This window comes from Carassius carassius, chromosome 5 (genome assembly GCF_963082965.1).
Source record: "Carassius carassius chromosome 5, fCarCar2.1, whole genome shotgun sequence".
In the NCBI taxonomy this organism is placed as follows: Eukaryota; Metazoa; Chordata; class Actinopteri; order Cypriniformes; family Cyprinidae; genus Carassius; species Carassius carassius.
Window position 1 is genome coordinate 41,503,540 of NC_081759.1, and position 21,818 is coordinate 41,525,357.

General features: G+C 37.1%; 3 protein-coding genes across 4 annotated transcripts in view; 2 read left to right on the plus strand and 1 right to left on the minus strand.

The window, feature by feature from the left end:
- The window catches only part of LOC132141627 (metal transporter CNNM4-like), a 22,086-nt gene extending 8,906 nt beyond the window's left edge, over window positions 1-13,180 (minus strand). The window contains exons 1-5 of the mRNA XM_059551313.1: window positions 11,821-13,180; window positions 9,010-9,153; window positions 8,766-8,894; window positions 7,362-7,531; window positions 4,837-4,933 (exon numbers count right to left, since the gene is read on the minus strand). Of these exons, the coding sequence (XP_059407296.1) occupies window positions 4,837-4,933; window positions 7,362-7,531; window positions 8,766-8,894; window positions 9,010-9,153; window positions 11,821-13,180 (1,900 nt within the window). The remainder of the gene's footprint in view (window positions 1-4,836; window positions 4,934-7,361; window positions 7,532-8,765; window positions 8,895-9,009; window positions 9,154-11,820) is intronic.
- Window positions 2,450-3,802, plus strand: LOC132141628 (uncharacterized). Its single transcript, XM_059551314.1, has 2 exons — window positions 2,450-3,431; window positions 3,470-3,802. The coding sequence occupies exons 1-2, from the start codon at window positions 2,550-2,552 to the stop codon at window positions 3,746-3,748; spliced, it is 1,161 nt and encodes a 386-aa protein (XP_059407297.1). The 5' UTR covers window positions 2,450-2,549; the 3' UTR covers window positions 3,749-3,802.
- Window positions 13,181-18,262: 5,082 nt separating the features above from the next.
- LOC132141631 (isotocin-neurophysin IT 1) lies at window positions 18,263-20,297 on the plus strand. Of its 2 annotated transcripts, none has more exons than XM_059551321.1 (4): window positions 18,263-18,368; window positions 18,443-18,567; window positions 18,633-18,834; window positions 20,002-20,297. In XM_059551321.1, exons 2-4 carry the CDS (start codon window positions 18,445-18,447, stop codon window positions 20,127-20,129), a joined length of 453 nt encoding a protein of 150 aa, XP_059407304.1. In that variant the 5' UTR covers window positions 18,263-18,368; window positions 18,443-18,444; the 3' UTR covers window positions 20,130-20,297. The 2 variants fall into 2 exon arrangements, with proteins under 2 accessions (XP_059407304.1, XP_059407305.1); XM_059551322.1 differs by having other exon boundaries at window positions 18,305-18,363.
- The last annotated feature ends 1,521 nt before the right edge of the window (window positions 20,298-21,818 follow it).

Sequence of the window (21,818 nt, forward strand, 5' to 3'; positions counted from 1 at the left end):
ACAATTGTAAAACTCATTCACTCGTGATGTGTTTATATATATATATATATATATATATATATATATGTGTGTGTATATTTATATATATATATCCTCTTTGCTTTTTTTTTTTTTTTTTTTTTTTTTTTTTTTTTAATTGATGAATTTATATTTTAAAACATGATTTGTTCATGAATTCATACATTATTCTGGTAAATGCAATACTTCCCAATGTCATCGTTTAAAATAACTAGTTATAATATTCAAGGAATGTTCTCTTCAGCTTTTGGAGAGAAAAGTACCAATCCTGATTTTATTAACGCTGTACATAGTTCAGACATAATTATTTTACTTGAGACATGGAGTCGTTTAGACTCTCAAACCTCCCCCCCCTCACACTACAGAGAGCTGCGCATCCCCTCAATCAAACAGCCTGATGTTAGAAACGGAAGAGATTCAGGAGGAATCAGAGTCTGGTTTAAACACCATCTGTGGCAGTATATTCAGCCCATGAAAAAGGGAAAAACACACATTTGGATAAAAATTCAAAAAGAGATTTTGTGTTTAGATGAGGACCTGTACCTGTGTTCCACATATATCCCCCCATATGAGTCGCCTTATTATAATGAAGACATCTTCTCAACCCTACAATCAGAGATCAATTACTTCCAGTCTAGAGGTTCAGTTCTATTAATGGGGGATCTGAACGCCAGAACGGGGAAGGAACAGGACTACATCAGCTCTGATGGGGACAAATATATTAACAGTTCACTTCATCATCAGCAAAAAGGTTTTACCAAAACACGCCAGAATTATGACAACACGATTAACAGACATGGAAAACAAGTCCTGCAGCTCTGCAAAAGCCTGGGCCTGTACATAGTGAATGGCAGAATGACGGGTGACTCTCTGGGCCGATGTACATACAGCTCACATCTGGGCAGCAGCACAGTAGATTACGCCATCACAGATCTAGACCAGAGTCAGATCAACTATTTCACAGTGATGCCACAGCTGCCATTATCAGACCACAGTCACATAGTCCTCAGTCTCAACAGGTCAGGGAATCATCTGCCATCTTCTGAACAGAAAGTTCAATTATATCCGCTCCCCCCCAAATTTATATGGAGTAAAGACAGTCCTGCCCAGTATGAAGCTGCGCTCCACAGCACCCACGCTGAGAACATGATAGACTCATTTCTCCTGACTACATTTAGTGTAGAGAAGAGAAGTATCAATTTAGCAACTAAACAGTTAACTCAAATCTTTTCTACAGTGGTCAGAAAAGCCCTCAGAAAAAGAACAAATTACCGATGTAAAAAAGAAATCGCTAAAGATGCTTGGTTTGATAAAGATTGTCAAAAACTAAGAAAAGAATTAAGATCATTATCAAATAAAAAACACAGAGACCCTGCAAACCAACAAATACGAGCCACATATCAAGAAATGCTCAAACTATACAAGTCACTATTAATACAGAAGAAAACTGACCACATAAAAATTAAAATAAACAAAATTGAAGAAGCAATCGATCAAAATTCTTTTTGGGATTTATGGAATAATTTAGATAAATCCAAAGAGGCCAAACACCTTCCCATCTATGACCCAAACATCTGGACTAAACATTTCAGAAAACTCTATTCTCTAAACGAACCAACCCTCGCCCAAAAACATCTGACCTCCCAACTAAATAACCTGGAATACACGAGAAAAGAGCAGCTCAATCATTTAGACAAGCCCATAGAATTAACTGAACTGACAGAGAAGATGAAATCCCTCAAAAATAAGAAATCAAGTGGCTTAGATGGAATTTCTAATGAAATGCTGAAACACAGCAGCCCCAAACTGAGACTTGCTATCCTAACATTATTCAATCTCTTATTAAAATCTGGACACTTTCCTGAGATCTGGAAAGAGAACGTGATAACCCCGATTTTTAAACAAGGTGAAAAGTATGACCCAAATAATTATAGAGGCATCACAGTGAGCAGTAACCTCGGAAAACTATTCTGCTCCATCATCAATGAGAGATTAATTCAGTTCATCCAAGAACACAAGATTTTAAACAATTGTCAAATTGGATTTATGCCAAAACAGAGAACTTCAAATCACATTTACACACTCCACACACTCATAGAAAAATATGTTCATCAAACAAAACAAGGAAAAATATTTGGCTGCTTCATTGATTTTAAAAAAGCCTTTGATTCGGTATGGCACAATGGACTTTTTCTAAAACTGATTCAGAGCGGAATAGGAGGAAAGACATATGACATCATAAAGGACATATACAACGGGAACAAATGCTGTGTCAAGATCAACGACAGACGTACTGATTATTTCAGTCAGAACAAAGGAGTGCGTCAAGGCTGTAGCCTCAGCCCGACTCTGTTTAATATCTATATTAATGAACTGGCATCAGCACTTGAGAAGTCCCCTTGTCCTGGTCTGACCCTCGAGGGCTCCTGTACGCTGACGATCTTCTGCTCTTGTCACCTCATGAAGAGGGGCTACACCAAAGCCTCTCGCTTTTAGAAGATTACAGTAGAGACTGGGCCTTACCAATAAACATGGAGAAATCCAAAATTATCATCTTTCAGAAAAAACCTCGGCTTACTGACAAAAAATATAGTTTCACAATCGGGGGAACACTTCTTAATCATGTGACGTGTTATAATTATTTGGGTCTCACTATCTCAGCTTCTGGTCAGTTTGACCTGGCAATAAAACATCTGACTGATAAGGCACGCAGGGCTTATTACACTATTAGAAAATCTTTGTTCAAATTCAACCCACCTATTAAATTATGGCTAAAAATCTTCGACAGCATCATCAAACCCATTCTTCTATACGGTTGTGAGATCTGGGGCCCCAAATTTAAATTAAACTACACATCGTGGGATAAAAGACCCACTGAAATGTTCCACCTGGAGTTCTGCAAGAACATCCTGGGACTTCACAGAAACGCCCCTAGTCTCGGCTGCAGGGCAGAACTGGGCAGATTCCCTCTTCTAGCAGAGATCCAGAAGAGAACAGCCAAGTTCTGGTTCCATCTATCAGACACACGGACAGATGATTACCATCACTGCGCTCTTATGTACAGGACAGGACACCCAGAGAGTGACCCCACGCACTATTTAGTGGAAAAACACCAACTCAGCTCAACCATTCAATTAAGACACGCAAAAGTTAAAGAAATTGTAAAACTAACCCAGGAAGAATACATCTATGATTGGCAGGTCAAAGTAGAACAAATTAACAAATTAAAATACTTCTATAGATTAAAGACTGGCTATCAATTGGCACCTTACTTGATCAAAATTAAAGACTATAGTAAGAGAAAGCTCCTGACGAAGTATCGTCTGAGTGATCACCGTCTGTGTGTGGAGACGGGCCGACACAAACACAGCTGGAGAGAGAGAGAGTGTGTGTGTGTGTGTGTGTGTGTGTGTGTGTGTGTGTGTGTGTGTGTGTGTGTGTGTGTGTGGAGACGGGCCGACACAAACACAGCTGGAGAGAGAGAGAGCTCCGACTGTGTCCTCACTGCACAGAGAGACTCGTAGAGGACGAGCTGCACTTCCTCACACACTGCAGCAAATATGAACACATTAGAGACAACTACTTTACCCAAATAGCTCAAATTGTGCCAGAATTCAGGCAAGCAAGCGACATTGACAAACTCAGTTATATTTTGGGAGAGAAAGAGAAGTGTGTCCAGCTCGCAGCGCAGTATGTGTCCTCCTGTCACATCATGAGGGACAAAAACTAAACTCCTGTACTTAAGCAATGCTCTCTGTAAATATTTACCCTGTATTCACTTTTTTTGTTTATTTATTTATTTTGTGTGTTATGTGATTATATATGTACAATATGGACATGAATAGGTTTTTTTTTTTTTTTTTACTATTATTATTTATTTATTTATTTTATTATTATTATTATTTTTTTTTTTTATCTACATATCTATATATCTGTATAACTTGTTTACTGTTTATTGCTTTGGCAACATTGTGCTGTTTCACAGTCATGCCAATAAAGCTCATTTGAATTGAATTGAATTGAATTGACAGAGAGAGAGAGAGCGCGCGAGAGAGAGAGAGAGAGAGAGAGAGAGAGAGAGAGAGAGAGAGAGAGACAGAGAGAGAGAGCGCGCGCGAGAGAGACAGACAGAGAGTACATTAGAAGTGCCATCAATGTTTATAGAAATGTATATGGATTTATTTTGCATGTATTTTTTTTTTCTTATGAATATATATGTATTTTTGTTTTGTTTCTATTCTGCTATGTACAATGCTTTGGCAATATGTACCTTTGTATGTCATGCCAATAAAGCAATATGAATTGAATTGAGAGAGAGAGAGAGAGAGAGAGAGAGAGAGAGAGAGAGAGAACGAGAGAGAGCGAGCCTTGCTTTCTCCCTCCCGCAGACTAATCAATTGACACGATGGTGTCGATGTTTAAATCATTTAAAATGAGAATGTAAGTGTGCTCACCCCATTTTTGTTTGTAAGAAAAAATATCGCAATATATATCGCAGAAAAATAAAATATCGCAATGTCATTTTTTCCCAATATCGTGCAGCCCTAGCGGTGACACAAGCACAGATAGAACGCAGTTGAAAATCAGCTGCACATCAAAGAAATAAATTACAGTTTAACAGATATTAAAATAAGAGACCAATATTAGAAATTGCAATAATATTTCAAAAAAAAAATTCTGCTGTGCATAAGTGTTTAAAAACATGAGAATAAGATGAATATATGAGATACGAGATCTACAGCGGAGTTCAGATCCTTATTATTTCCATATTACTTCAAGACACTTGCAGCCTACAGTCTCCGTGTGTGTGAGTCTCACCTGGTGTCGGACCGCTGAGGGCCATGGCTCCATAGAAAGAGAAGGGCCCCGTCTCAAACTTCATGTTGTCGCTCCCAGCCTCCACCTCCACACGGCCCTGAGAGCAGAACCAGCACATGATCCACACCACCACAGACAAACACTAACGGAGCACGCTCTTCAATACAGAGGCTTGAACTAATAACTACCGTATTTTCCGGACTATAAGTCGCACTTTTCTTTCATAGTTTGGCTGGTCCTGCGACTTATTTATCAAAATGAATTTGTCATGAACCAAGAGTTCACATTACCATGTCCAGCCGCGAGAGGGCGCTCTGTGCTGCTGTAGTCTACACTGAACACATAGAGCGCCCTCTGGCGGCTGGACACTCTCATGTGAACTCTTGGTTCTAAATAAATGCGACTTATAGTCCAGTGCAACTTATATGTTTAGAAAAATTAAAACAGAAAAAAAAACACAGAATCCAGAAAAATGTACACGTGGAAAACACGGAATTTGGGAAAAAAATGAAACAGATTTCATAGGGCCCTAAATAATCATACTATGGCATTTCCTGCTTCCACAAACACATCATTGAGCCGCTTTAAATAATAAATAACAAAAGCCACACAAACGGATGCGTGTCACATCTATCTGCTAGCGTGACCTTCATGATCCATTAATGACTCGGTTTCTCCTCATCACTGACTGTAGACATCTCCATCAGCTCAGTCCATCACAGATCTCACACACACACACACCAGTTTAAGACGTGTACGATGTGTGTTTCTCATCAGACATTAAAGCCCTACAACGATCTTAAGACTGAAAGAAAGAATATCTTAAATCCATAAAGTCACGGCATTACTGCGAAAATAACCACCGTCTGATTTATCAACATCCTCAGATACATTTACTTGAGGAAAAATGAAGATATTAAGACTTGTGCTCTTAAAAACTGAAACTAAAATCCAAAACAACATTTCACAATTTCATTTCATCTAACTTCATGTGCTAAAATAACGACAAATTCAACTGAAATAAAAAGTATAATAAAATAAATACATAAATGAATGGATGAATGAATAAAGTAGTGCTGTCAAATGATTAATAGCATCCAGAATATGTTTTTGTTTACATAATATATTGTGTGTGTACGGTGTTTGTTTATTATGTTTATATAAACACACAGTATGCATTTTGAAAATATTTATGTTAAAATATTGATATCATATATACAGTACAGACCAAAAGTTTGGAAACATTACTATTTTTAATGTTTTTGAAAGACGTTTCTTCTGCTCATCAAGCCTGCATTTATTTGATCAAAAATACAGAAAACAAAATTTAATATTGTGATATATTATTACAATTTAAAATAATTGTTTTTAAATTTATTATACTTTAAATTATCCTTTATTTCTGTGATGCAAAGCTGAATTTTTAGGATCATCATCACAAGAAAAAAAAAAAGAAGCTATGTTTTTAAAATATAAATATTTTGTAATTACAATATACACTACTGGTCAGTAATTTGTGGTCAGTAATTTATTTTCTTTCTTTTTTTAAAATAAAATCAATACTTTTATTCAGCAAGGATGTGTTAAATTGATAAAAAGTGATAGTAAAGAAAATATATTATTAGATTTTTTATTTTTATTTTGAATAAATGCAGTTTTTTTAACCTTTTATTGATCAAATATATGAGACAGCAGAACTGTTTCCAACACTCATAATAAATCAGAATATTAGAATGATTTCTAAATGATCATGTGATCGACTGATGTTACATGTGACACTGAAGACTGGAGGAATGATGCTGAAAATTCAGCTTTGCATCACAGGAATAAATTATTTTTTTTAAGTATATTCAAATAGAAATCTATTATTTTAAGTTGTAATAATATTTCACAATATTACTGTTTTTTCTGTATTTTTGATCAAATAAATGCAGGCTTGATGAGCAGAAGAAACCTCTTTCAAAAACATTAAAATAGTACTGTTTCCAAACTTTTGGTCTGTACTGTATATATTTATATATATAGCGAGCGAGACTGAGACGTGAATGAAGTGAAGGATGATGGGAACTCAACGATTGCTCTACAGGAAATATAGAGAGCTCACAAAAAGACCAGCTTCATCCAGAAGATGACAATATCTATAATAACCAAGCTGATGTTTGCTGATGCTGTATTTCTTAGTTAAATCTGGTTTATTGGCAATAACCTCCATCTCGTGCTTCTTATTGCTACTTTAGAAAGTAATGTAGTAATTTAATGATGCGGAAAATACAGCTTTGAAATCAGTAAAAAAAAACAAATTCCTGATATTTTAACAGTGATTTTAAATTGTACTAAAATTTCGCAATATTTACTGTGTTTTTGATCAAATACACTCAAAAGTGTTTGAACAGAAACATATTTCATGCTTCTTAAAGAATTGTCTTGTGTTCATCAAGCAGAAAAACAGCGAGAGCAGATTAAAGATGAGCCTCTGTTTAGGAGAAATCTCTGGAGCTGTAGGCTTCAGAAGGATGTGTTACTACCTGCAGGATGAGGATGAAGTAGTCCACGGCTTTACCGCGCAGGTACAGGAAGTGATGCGCTGATTTCTTGTCGTTCTCGCTGAATTTGATCTCCTGGATCACGTCAGGGTGTTTAAGAATACGCAGAAGCACTTTCTCAGAGATCTGAGATGGACTGAACACATTCACCTCTGCAGAGACACAAACAGTTTACATGCTTCAGTGGGTTAAAACACGAGAGATTCGTACACTACCAGTCTAACGTTCAGTCAGGAAGACTCTTCTGCTCACCGAACCTGCAGTTATCTGATCCAAAATACAGCAGGAAAACTGTGAAATATTATTCTAGTGTAAATCATCTGTTTTCTGTGTGAATCTGTGTTAAAGTGTAATTTATTTCTGTGATGCTCCGCTGTATTTTCAGCATCATTCCTCCAGTCTTCAGTGTCACGTGATCTTCAGAAATCAGAATAATATGATGATTTACTGCTCGAGAAACATTTCTGATTATCATCAATGTTGAACACAGTTGAGTGCATTTTTTCAGGATCCTTTAATGAACAGAAAGATCCAAAGATCAGGATTTATCTAAAATAAAAGTTTTACACACTCTACTGCTCAAGAGCTTAGAGTCAGTGTGTGTTTTTTGTGGTGGTTATAGAAATTAATGAATTTATTTAGAAAGGATGATTAAAAATTAATTAAATTAGATTAATCAAGTCCGAAATAAATGCTTGTTTACATAATGCATGTGTGTGTGTGTTCAATGCATATTTATGATGTATATATAAACACACACACACACACACACACACATAAATATATATATATATATATATATATATTTAAAATATTTACAGGTACATATGTTTATAAATTTATATATAAAAAATATAATTAATATATAAAAATATTTTTTCTTAAATATTTACATGTATGTGCTTCTATTTATATAAACATAATAAATATACACCATATACACATATATATATTATTGTTGTTAAAACAATTTGTAGTTTTTCTGGACTTTATATTTATCAAAGAGACCTGAGAAAAAAATCTACTCTGCTGTTACATAATAATAATAATAATAATAATACACAGCAACATAATAATAATATATGCAGTAAATCATCATATTATTCTGATTTCTGAAGATCATGTGACACTGAAGACTGGAGGAATGATGCACATCTCAGAAATAAATGACACTTTAATGAATATTAAAATAGAAAGCGTTAGTTTTGAATATCACAAATATTTCACAACTGTTTTCCCTGTACTTTGAATCAAATAAACGCAGGTTTGGTGAGCAGAGAGACCTCTATTAGAACATCCCACATCCTACAGTCCCAGCCCTGTGGACTGATAGTGTAGGTCTGATGAAGAAACGCAGCATGTTCACAGCGAGAGCTGACGTCTGACCTGACGAGAGGAAGCGGTGAGCGGCCAGCAACAGCTGAGGAGACACTTTACACTCGCTCTCATGTTTGAAGGCAGAGAAGTCTCGCTTGTTCTTATTGGGTGCCACTTTCTTCCTGCTGCGGTTATCAGCTGCAGAGAGAGATCACAAAAACACAAAGATGACACGTGCCACGTCTCAGAAAGCAGCGTGTTTGTGTGAAGCCGTGTGTGAAGACCGAAGGGTTGATTCATCTGAAAGACTCACTGTAGAGGTCAGACTCGTCCAGGATCTCTGATTTAATGATCTCCTCGAACACGTCCTCCAGCGTGACCAATCCCAGCACCTCATAGAACGGGTCTCCCTCCCCATCGCTGTTCACCTTCTGCACGATCGCCAGGTGTGACTTACCTGCGCAGGTAACACATCAGGTACGACTGGTGCATTCACTCAACTAAACACACAATCATCAACTAGTACACTCTGTTAAAACAGCTGCTATTAATAATATTAATAATCACCATGATGATGACTATGCAGTCAAATAACGTTTCTTTAGAATTAAAGGAGAAAGTTTGGTAGACCTTTGCATAAAGATAATATATTATAAATATTGTATACTTGTGTATTTCATAATTTAAATGAATTATTAATTATATTATTAATATTAAATGAGTATTATTTTACAGTCAAATAACACTAATCAAAACTTCTGCATCATTAATAGTAATTTAATATCAACTTTTTTCTATTTATTAACTATTAAACCATCACAAGATTTCACTTCAATGCGGCTTGATGCTTAAATTCAGGTGAAATTATTTTTCATGCACTACAGTACACTAACAAACAAAAAATGAATCACTTTGATTTTTTTTTAAAGAAAATGAGGGGTGAAAAAGTGCATCTGCTGTCGTCACAGATTTGTTTAAACGCTGCTTGATCTGTGCAGATTTCTCTCCTGATTCAGACCAGAACACTTTTTCACTGGAGGAAGTGTTAATATGGATTATAGACTCATATTTGAGTTAAAATCATCTTAATGTTGGATGCGTTTCATCTTTTGTTTTCTCCAGATGTTCACTGATGGACTGCTGTGGATTATCTCATTCTGACGGCACCCATTCACTGCAGAGCATCCATTGATGAGACACTGATGCAGTGACACAAATTTTCTCCAAATGTGATGAAAAGACAAACTCGGCATTCACAGAAACATTCTCCAGTGGATTACTTTGAGAGAAATCATCTTTACTCTGCAGACACAGCTCCAGTAGAACCACACTTCTCTAATGTTGGCACAATGAAGACAACAGATGAATGTATTCAGGAAGTGAACTGACAGTGTTGTGTCTCTTTCTGAAGGAACAGGACATCACTGAACTCTTTCTGAGGAGCAGAAGAAGCGATGATACACAGCGTCTCGATCGCATACTGGGTTTCTCCTCTAAAGTTTCATTTGAAACAGAAACGGAGCAAAGAAATACTGCTGACCCTAATTTGATGGTGATGATCTCTTGTTTCACACAACAACACTTCTCCCAGTTACACAGCCATGCATCTTCAATATGGGTCTTTAACCCGAAAAAAAGGAGTGAAAAATGTGTTTTTATTTTAAGGTTTGACTAACTTAAAATTATTGAAAAATGCAATTACTTAAAAGTGTACACTCAGTGGCCAAGTGATGCTTATGGTTTATGATATTGATTCAGATTCTGAGTAATAAACAATAATTTGTGACTGTATATTTCATGTTGGAAAAGACATTTAGTTCTTTAAGTGAACCTTAGTTCCCAAGTCATCTACAAGATCGATTAAGCTACTGATAGAGACATAAAGTTTGAGATGTTAAATAAATAAATAAAACGTGTTTATTCTGTGGCACCTAAAAATAATAATTTGGCACCAAGTTTTTTTTCTTATAGGAGCCAATGTCATATAAAGCCCTGTCTTTTGATCTTTCCATCCAAATATATTCAACTCTTTTAAATACTGATAATAATAACAACTGTTTTAAACATAGATAATTCTCGAGCAGTAAATCATCATGTTTTCATGATTTCTGAAGATCATGTGACACTGAAGACTGGAGGAATGATGCAGTTGTGCACCACAGAAATAAATTACAGCTTAGAATATATTAAAGTAGAAAGAAGTTATTTTAAATAGTAAAAATATTTCACAATATTACTGTTACTTGTGATCAAATCGGTGAACATTACTGTTCAGACACTTTTGACTGGCAGTGTAAGTGTGTTTCTATTAACTAACAACACAAAGATTAATCAAAGCTTTAAATTGTAAACATTATTTGAAGGTGTAAATAAAAACACATGAGTGTGTGGAGCACACTGCTCTTTCTTGACTTTCACAGTGGCACTCACTTGTATGTAATTTAAGTAAATCCAACCAATTTGTACCAGTGTCAATAGTTTACTGTTAGCTATAGCACTGACTATATTATCAGACCTTAATGTAAAGTGTTACCAGTATTATTAATCATTATTTAAAGAGGATAACTGGACATCAATGTGACATCATAGGCTTCTACTGTTAGAAATGCTTATAGTCACATGCTGAATATTAAAAACAGCAGTTTATCAATATGAATATGCAGAGAGGTGGTGATAACATCAATTCAATAAAACAGTTAAACAGTCAGCAACTCAAGAAACGAATGTGTGCAAACTCATGATTTCTTCATACTTCACCCATCTAACACTGAACTGATGATTTAATGAGTCACAGGGTTATTAAATCACTGCTATGTGCTGCATCAGGTTATTACAAATCAATAGGGTAGGAGGTTTTGCATAATGAATTAACATTTTCTTTCATGCCAAAAAGCATTAGGATATTAAGTAAAGATCATGTTCCATAAATATTTAGTAAAATTCGGATTGATTAGTAATATGCATGGCTAAGAACTTCATTTGGACAACTTTAAAGATGATTTTCTCAATGTTTAGACTTTTTTGCTCCCTCAGATTCCAGATTTTCAAATATCGTCCTCCTCACAAACCACACATCACTGGAGAAATGATTCAATCCTCTTTCAGATGAGATCAGGGCACTCACCTTTCTTGAACTCCTCCAGCATGGAGTCCAGCTTGATGTCGTGAAACACGAAGTGCACCGGATGTTTGTAGAACCTGGTGATGGTCTTCAGTGTCGTGCAATCATCCGGGTCCACGAAGGCGAGGTCTTGGACGAGGAGGATATCCACGATGTTGCTCTGCTCGCCCTCGTAGACGGGGATCCGTGTGTACCCGCTCTCTATGATCTCAGACATGGTGTTAAAGTCCAGCACCGCGTCGCTGCGGATCATGAAGCAGTCTTCCAGCGGAGTCATGATGTCCTCCACCGTCTTGCTCCTCAGCTCCAGCGCGCCTTGGATCATGTTCATCTCCTCCTTCACCAGGTCGTTATACGGCGCGGTCACGTTCAGCATCTCCACCAGCTTCTCTCGGTTGTACACGGTACCGATCTCCTGACCCAGAACGCAGTCCAGCAGTTTGCTGATGGGGAAAGAAAGCGGGAAAGTCAGAAGCATGAAGAACTTCGTGAGGAGAATGGTGTTCGCGCCAACCGCCAAACCGTGGCGGGAACAGAGCGCCTGAGGGACGATCTCGCCGAAGATCACGATGCCGATAGTAGACGCGACGACTGCGGCCAACCCGGAGCCGATGAGACCGTCGAGGAGGATCGTCAGCGTAGTGTTCACCAACACGTTCCCCAAGAGAAGCGAGCACAATAAGTAGTTTCCTTTCCGCCGGATCGGTTCGATTTGACTCGCGTACTTCTTTTCTTTCTCTGTACCGGAGCGCTGGACGATCCGCAGCTCCATGGGATCCAACGCCATGAGACCCAGATTCAATCCGCTGAACATCCCTGAGAGAGCTAGAAGGCAGGTTATTATGATCACCTGGAGCCAGATGGGAAGAATGGACTTTTTCTCCTCCAGCACACGCAGCTTCCCGTCGTTTTCTCCGAGGAGGAGCCACGTCCCGTCGGAGCTGTGCCTGACGCAGAGCGCGTAATCCCGCCGCGACTCGCTCTTCCGAAGCGCTTTGATTCTGAGCCCCATGACTCCGGAGGAGCCTCGGCTGTGGACGCTCATGTTAGTCCTGATGGAGATGTCTTTGGTGAAGTCAGCACAAGTGCTGTTGGACTCCTCGCTCTGCTCCACGAACCTGATCCGCTCCCAGGCGTCGATGCTGATGTGGAGTCCGTAGAAGCGGAGCTGGATGTCGCTCTCCTCGGTCACCTGGATGATACCGTCGTCGGAGGTCGAGGCGGGCTTGTCGCTCCTCTCCAGCCGCATGCCGAGGATCCGGCTATCGCTGCCCGAGGACTGCGCTCGGCTAGCACAGAATCTAATCCAAAACATGAGTAATAAAGTTAGCGTGCTGCATTTCCCACTCCATCCTGTCGCCATGTTTTTCGCTTCTGAATGAGAGCCGGCGTCACCTACGCCCTTGTCGAAACCCCGCCCCGTCATTAACATAATAACGATGGATGCCCAATCAGAGCGCGGATCGTCACCTAATGAGGAAGAACCAGCCGCCTTGGTTTTTGTTAGTTTGTTTTTTGTTTTTAGGGAACAAAATATAAACATATGACATATAGTTGAACCTCCCTGCATAGAGAAATATTTACACACACACACACGCAGTAGACAGCAAATTCAAAACATGCTTCAAACATCTAAATAGATTACAATTTTATTTGATTCACCAAGGGGATGATTATTTTTAAAGTAAGGATGACAAATACATTCGTTTTTAAAGCAACGTAAAGAGGATTGACTGTTATTCCACTTGATGTTATGTATATGATATTTACCCATAGTAATAATAATAATATTTCACATCAATGACAAAAACCTGAAATCAGTTTTGATGAAGGAATACCATTTATTTAGCCAGCTGAAAAGATCCTGCGAGAACTGCAGTGTTATTGAAGAAATATACATGTTCAGTGGTTTCAGGTTTTTTTTTTCAGCCTAACATCTACTTCAAAACAGCATCTTTTCTGTACATTTTCAGCAGCTTAATAGATATTGTTAATAATTCTAAACTGAATGTTCTTCATTCTGGGTACAGTTGGCCATTTGAGATAATTACAGTGCTTTGTTTCATTTTCTGGATGTGTATTCAAATTGGAAAACAATTTCTATTTGAGCACATTCCTATTACTTTGTTGATACACTTCTTGTCTCTAGTGTGAACTCAATTGAACAAGTGCGTTTGAATTTGTATAATTGTTTGAAAGAAAGAGCGATGGCTAAACACTGTTTAATTCTCTAAAGCGGAGTGTGAGGAGTTCATCTGATCAACTCTTTATTTGAAAACGGCATGCTTCGTGTGTGGAGCTGAGTTTGACAGGGAACATTTCTCCATGAGTTATACTGAATAAGTGACCAGCTTCATCAATCAAATCAACAACATATAAAACATTTTTGTATTATTATTATCATATAACACTCTTCCTATGTATTGCAATGGCTCTGCTTCTCCAGAAGATGGAACCATGTGATGTGAAGTTGAGTGAATGTCCTTTTCCAGTGGCAAATTTAAAAGCTGAATTGGGAATTTGTAAATCTCTAATTTGCTGTTTTGTATATTATTATTTTTATTATCTGTGACCTGTCGTGTCACTGTCGAGCTTCTGTCACTGAAACAAATTCCTCGTTTGTGCAAACATGCAGACGATAAAGCTGAGACGCTCAGTTCTGTCACTCACTGTTTAGAGCTGGAATGACAATAATGCGATGACTCTGATTATAATTTGATTAGTCTGAATCCAATTCAGTTTAAACACTTCAACTATTGACTCAATCCAGTGGCTTTCAGACCTTTATTGTTATGTTCTTTATCCAGCTGGGATTTTTTAGTATAACCAGTTTTAGTTTTTCCATACAAAAGTAAACATAACAGAGTTAACTTTTTTTGTGGATTGTTAAAGTATTTCACATTTTTCAGGAATGGATTCCATAGTTTTGTCATTTAAATGAATACAGAGAAAACACTTTAAAATGTAATTGTTGAACTGTATGAAATCAACATCACAGTCACATTCATACTCGTGTGATGATATTCAGAAAACATCACTCTTGCTTGTGTGACATTACTTATCAGATTTTATAAATATAAAAAAAACGAATGCTCATACAGGGATATTTTTGCCCTCATAACTTGAATTTTAGTGGCATTCTAACTGTATTCTAGGCTTCGTCATGCAGTAAATGCTTCTAACCTCAGCGTTATTGAGTGAGTGGAAAATGAGAATAAAACCTTGAAAAGCTTATATGAAAAACAGGTATTTTACAACCACTAATTAAATATGCATGTTTCTGAGCATGTTTTCTGTGCAAGTGTGAATTCACCTTAATAATGTAGACAACATAAGTGAATAAGTGACAAAATAAAATGACAAAAGCCTCATCGATCCAGAGAAGGGTGCTGTCTAATGGCTTTACCTGTTTTTATACAGTCTATGGGTTTTACACATTACTTTTGCATTAGTTCATGATTCCTGGATAAGGAATTTTCTACCCTCTTGGCATCAGACCTCCTAACAGTATTTGTTTTAAGTGCTTTGTCAAGTTGTGCAAGTTGTGAAATTCATGTTTTTGTTTAATGGCAGTACTGATTGATGTCCATCTATTTATTTGCAACAATTGCATTTATTTAGTTTGGTCACACCATTGATGCAGAAACTGCACACTAAATTATTAAACACAATTCTAATTTACTAGAAAAACAGATGTTTATTTAATATAAGCATGCATTGTATTGTCTGCTAAACTGTCTGCTAAACTAACTGTACTTTCTGTAATATACATAGTTGAATTACTGAATTACATAAAGAAAATCATATAGGAAGTCATAACGTGAATGATTTCCCTTTATTCAGTTTGACAAAAGTCAGTTTGCACAGTTACTTGTTTTTACTTTAGTCTCGTATTGAAGTCGCATTGAAGCCTGATTGTTACATGTTCCCTGTTGGGGCTTTTGTTGTACTTCCTGTTTCCTGTGCTGAGTTTTGTAGTGCCCTTGTAGTTTTGTTGTTGATTTGAATTTAATAATTCCCAGGTGTTTATATTTTTTTTGTATCCTGTGGTTTTCCCTCAAAGTTCCATTGATTCTTCTTATGTAAGTATATGTAGTGTTTTTGTTGAGAGCACCCTGTTTACTGGTTTATTGTTTTGCTCTTTTTAATTTATAAAACCACTTTCATTTAGATCCACTGCCTCCCTTTTGCTCACTAATATAAAGAAACAGCAGATCACTGATATGCGTTCCATGTTGCGCACTATGCAGGGAACTCCATAGGTGTGAAGACAGAGCCGAGCAGGTGGAGCTGAAACCTGAAGCAGATAATAAAGAAGAGAAGAGTGACCGACAGAAACACACTAAATAAATGAATGAATGGGAAATAATACTAGCAATGTATGATTATGAATGAAGAGCGGTGTGGGATAGGTTACTTTGGAAATGTAATAGGTTAGAGATTACAAGTTACTCTGTTTAAAATGTAACAAGTATCTTCCAACAAGTCTAAGTAAATATATCCTCAATTTTCTTATTTTGTTTGGTAAATTTTCATAAACATCCAAATATAATTAATTTATTATTATTATTATATTATTATTATTTTAAAATCTGTATTTTAGATCTTTAATGTTCTCCTATAGGTGTTTGTTTGGGATAATTTGTGTTTATTTAATAAAAAAATTGCAGATACTGCTGGCAGCTACTGTTATTACACCTTGTGTCTAATCTGTCCATCAGTGTTCATGCATTTACAGCTGATTGCAACATAAAGACCATAATAAATGAGCGCAAAAGGAAAATTATTTGTGCATGAGAAAAAGTATGAAAATGTATGACTACAACAGATTTTTTGCTATGCAACGATCAATTAATTCAACAATTCAGATTATAACATTTTGCTGCAAGAATTTACTTAGACACATTTGTGCCTTTTCAGTTTACAGTGACAAAATTACAGCTGTTTGACCCTTATACAACAGTTAGTCAAGTCAAGTCACCTTTATTTATATAGCGCTTTAAACAAAATACATTGCATCAAAGCAACTGAACAACATTCATTAGCAAAACAGTGTGTCAATTAGTGAGTCCATTATTTACTAATACATTTAAATAGTGTTACCTTTGTATTAAAGCTGATTGAAATTATTTTAAAGACATATGTTCAGCTGCAATATTTCCTCCATTCAACTGAACCAATAACTATGCAACTGGTTCAGTGTGAGTTTCAGTCAGCGGCTGCCCATGTTGACCCAGGGTAAAAATTCTACAATTAGATTAAATCAAAGGGATATGTGACCTATTAAAGGCTAATCAGAGATGAATGAATAAAAATCAGGGAGGACGTGTTCATTGTGAAAATTCTGTTATTAACGTGTGACTCAGGCTAATCACTTTAGCATTCATTATTCCTTTGAGTCAAGCGGCTCATTACTCTGCCACGAGTTACATCTAAACACGTCAGAACATGTCATGTATTCAAGAACTTGGCAGTGGATTTATTGACTAATTTAGTATTTATTGTCATTTGTCTGATATAATAGACACATTGCAGAACACATGATAGAATATTGTTTTCACAGGCTTTATATGCACAGAAGTCTCAACAATCATGAGTCACCTTCATGACGTGGTTGTTTAAATGCTTGGTGACAGAGTAAAGGGTGTTTTGCATGAATAGCAGAGGGGCCCAGGACTGAGCCCTGGGGGACACCAGTGTCCGATATGAGAGAGTATGAGCTTTGATGATGGAATCTAATAACTGTTGACCAATTAGTTGACAATTAAAGAGACAAAGGATATGTGTCTTGAAAAGGAGTGGTTTCATTCAACTAGAAAACAGAGCAAAACTAATAGTTTGGGGGTTAAACAGATCAACATACTTTTATTTACACTTATGGAACTCAGCAATGACCAATGTATTTGTACAGTACACTGTATGTTTAATATTTTTTTGGGTTAATAACTGAGAAATAACTATATGCTGTCCATTGTCTCTGATGCATGTAGTCAAAAACCAACATTGTTAAAAAACATTGTTGGCATCAATGGTTGCGTGAAGAAAATCCATGGAAACTTTCCAGTGCAAAAAAGGTTCTTTAGACTGGAGAATGTTCTTTAGATTATTAAAATGTTCTCCACATTAAGAAAACATGGTTCATTTAAGAGCTGTTCTCTGAAAGTTTGATTGGGAACCCAGATGGTTCTTTTAAAGCATTGCTGTGAAAACCCCAGTTTCAGAAACTTTATTTTATAAGATTGAATTTCAGAAAGCTCTACAATGAATAGTCCTGTGTGTTAATTCACCTGTCTGATGTTATGCCACATCACGGGCAGTTAATGACGCACATCCCTGTTACTGGACAATGTAGTGACCAGTTCACTGACCCTTATCAGGTCACATCATTATCATTTAGATAGCTAAGACTCCTTGATTGTAGCTAACAGGTAATAACGTGATATAATCACGCAGCAAAGAGGTATAAAAAGAGTCTCCTCACAGTGTACAAATGAACATCGCTGCTTAAAAGCTGAATCGCTTCACTAGCTTTCAATTTCAGCCTCGGTAAAGTAAGTACAGCACTTTTATTAAGAGTACTGTAATATTTAGAGTCAGTTGTGTTATTTTTGTGTCTTTGGCACAGATATGTCTGGAGGTCTGTTCTCAGTGGTCAGTCTGCTGTGTCTGCTGTCCGTGTGCTCGGCATGTTACATCTCTAACTGCCCCATCGGAGGAAAACGATCCGTACAGGATTGGCCATCTCGACAGGTGTGTTTATGCTCTTCCTGACCCTAAACTGAACAACTGAACTTTAATTTCCTTGTTCTCTGCAGTGCATGTCATGTGGTCCTGGCGATCGTGGTCGGTGTTTTGGTCCCAGTATCTGCTGTGGTGAAGGTCTCGGATGCTTGGTTGGCTCTCCAGAGACTCTCCGATGTCTGGAAGAGGATTATCTTCCTTCTCCATGTGAGGCACCTGGAAAAGCTTGTGGTTATGAGGGACGCTGCGCTGCTCCCGGGGTCTGCTGTGACTCAGGTCAGCTTTACCCATTTCATATCTTTAAAAAAAGTCATTGTTCTTGATGACTGTACTAAAGTATTATTTGGGGGTATTTGTATTTTACTCAAGTGCAATTTAAACTTGATTACTATATGTAAGTCATAAGGGTCAGTTTTTTTTTTTAAATTGAGATTTATAAGCTAAGAGATAAATCATCTTTCCATTGATGTATGGTTTGTTAGGAGGACAATATTTGGCTTAGATACAACTATTTGAAAATCTGGAATCTATTAAATAATTTAAAAATCACCTTTAAAATTGTCCAAATGAAGTTATTAGCAATGCACAGTACTTATCAAAAAAGTTTTGATACATTTACAGTAGGAAATTTTAAAAATATCTTCATGGAACATGATCTTTACTTAATATCCTAATGATTTTTGGCATAAAAGAAAAATCTTAAGACCCCCCAATTGTAAGTCGCTTTGGATAAAAGTGTCTGCAAAATGACTAAATGTATATGTAGTAATAAAGTATTATATCCAAGGTCACATTATATACTTGATTACTTTTCTGGGGGGAAAAACCAGGACGTTTTACCACTTACATTTTATTAGAATTTGTTAGAATTTTTTATTTAAAAGATTGTTTTCTTCCATCTAACATATATCAAATATGGTAATGAATGATCGAACATGCATGCTTGATGTGTGAGAACTGATGTTTGTTTCTGTGTGTCAAGCATGCACACTCATTTTGGATATTTCTATGATAATCAAATTTGAAGAAGCATATTTTTTGCAGTTTAATTGACTTTGCATTGAGAAGATGATTCAAAATTATTAAACAAGACTCTTAAAAATAAAATACTATTATTATTTTTATTTATTTGCAGTTACATCTACATTTTTAATGCTGAAACACAATTAAAAAATGCACTTTTTCATTTTCACTCAGTATCTGCTTTCACTTAAGAATAATTTTGGAGCTGAAATGTAGATGTAAATTTAGATTTTAATCATGGCTATAATGCAAATAAATCACAAAATCATTTTGATGGGACACTGAAAGGGATTAGAGGTGATTTCACAAGTTATCTTAATAATTCATGGGAAATTATCCAGTGATTTACCTAGTAAGATTACAACATAGATTACTATGTGTATCCACCTAACTGTAACGGCTGGTTTGCTCATCACTCAGAGGGCTGCAGTATGGATCAGTCGTGTGTGGATGGAGACGCGGATGGTCCAGCCGCCAGCAGCCAAGATCTTCTGCTAAAGCTGCTACACCTGTCAAACCACGCCCACCCCTACAGACTCCACCAATGAAACGCTCACAGAAGAGTGACATCATCTCAGGAGGAGCCGCCCACCAACCACACTGACTCACCACCTACTTTTTGTAAACCCAGTTTGTAAAGCCGCTAGATATTTGTAGAAGTGGATATTAGTAGTGCTGTATTGATGATAGCTGCAGCTATTAAACTCTGAGAGAAATCCTCTGTTTAAGTGCATTTCATTACAGAGACAAATCTATTCAGTACATTTTCTGCATTTTGTCTAATCTGCTTCATAGCTCTGTCCATCGGAGCTTCTCACTACTATAAGGACCAGGCTGAAGGTTTCCTGTGTGTTCAGTATTTTCAGCATGTAAAGTTGTTCAATTTAGGTTCAACTCAAATCTACTAGAGCCAATTACATAGCCAATTCAAAGATATCAAATCAATACAAGACATCAAATTTTCAAAAATGAATCTAAGAGTGAAAGATGCATACCTGACTTCTAGTATGAAGTGTGTGAACAGATCATGCTATGGGCTCATTGTGGGCCCTGATCCTCTTGCAACATGTGCTTAAGAACCTCAGACCAAGACAAGCATCCCCCAATGATGGAAACAGAAACTAACAATTGGAATTTGCATTAGGTCAGGTCCCAGACCGCAGGGTAGTTTACACCTCAAAGGGAACAGAAGGTAATTTACATTGAAGACCCTTGAAAAGGGCACTCCCATTGTCATAAGCAAAATATCTCTCGACTCTTAGGATCTGTATTATCTTTTAGTCTACTTTCGTAAGGTTGAGACCATTGTACCAGTTGCACTGAGACATTTCAAATGATACCGGACATGAGTGTTAGTTCACTTGCACTGATATTTTCATGTAATCATTTTGAGCAGATTGAGTAGAAGGAGCCATGGGTGAAAGGGTTAAAAATGAAACAAATGGCCAGAAGGGGAGGAGGTCTCCTGCAGCTCCACTCTGTGGGGGGTCTCCAAGATGCCAGTGTATGTTTGTATTGTCTGTTTCTCAGGAGGTCAAAGTATCTGAGTTTCTTTTATCCTTACACTACTAACTGCTGTCCCATATTAACAGGAGGTGAGGTCCAAAAACTAGTTAGCTTGGGGGTTTGGGGGGCAAAAGGTAAATTGCATGTAAATGATAACAGAATAATAAAATAATTTTAATAATAGGGTGAACTTTCCCCAAGGGTGTGTATGCAAAACTGGAAACACTTGGGAGCTTCTTGTCAAAAACAGGACATTGCTAAATTTTTATTTTACCTTCTCAAACTCACACACAGACACACACACACACACACACACACACACACACACACACACACACACACACACACACACACACACACACACACACACAAACACACACACACATACACATACACATACACACACTCACACACACACTCACACACACACACACACACACACACACTCACACACACACACACTCACACACACACACACACACACACACACACACACACACACAGACACACAGACACACACACACACACTCACACACACACACACACACACACACACACACACACACACACACACACACACACACACACACACACACACACACACACACACACACACACACACACACACACACACACACACACACACACACTCACACACACACACACACACACACACTCACACACAGCCTGAGCTTTTAATTTTAATGTCTGTTAACAAGTAAGCTATAAAA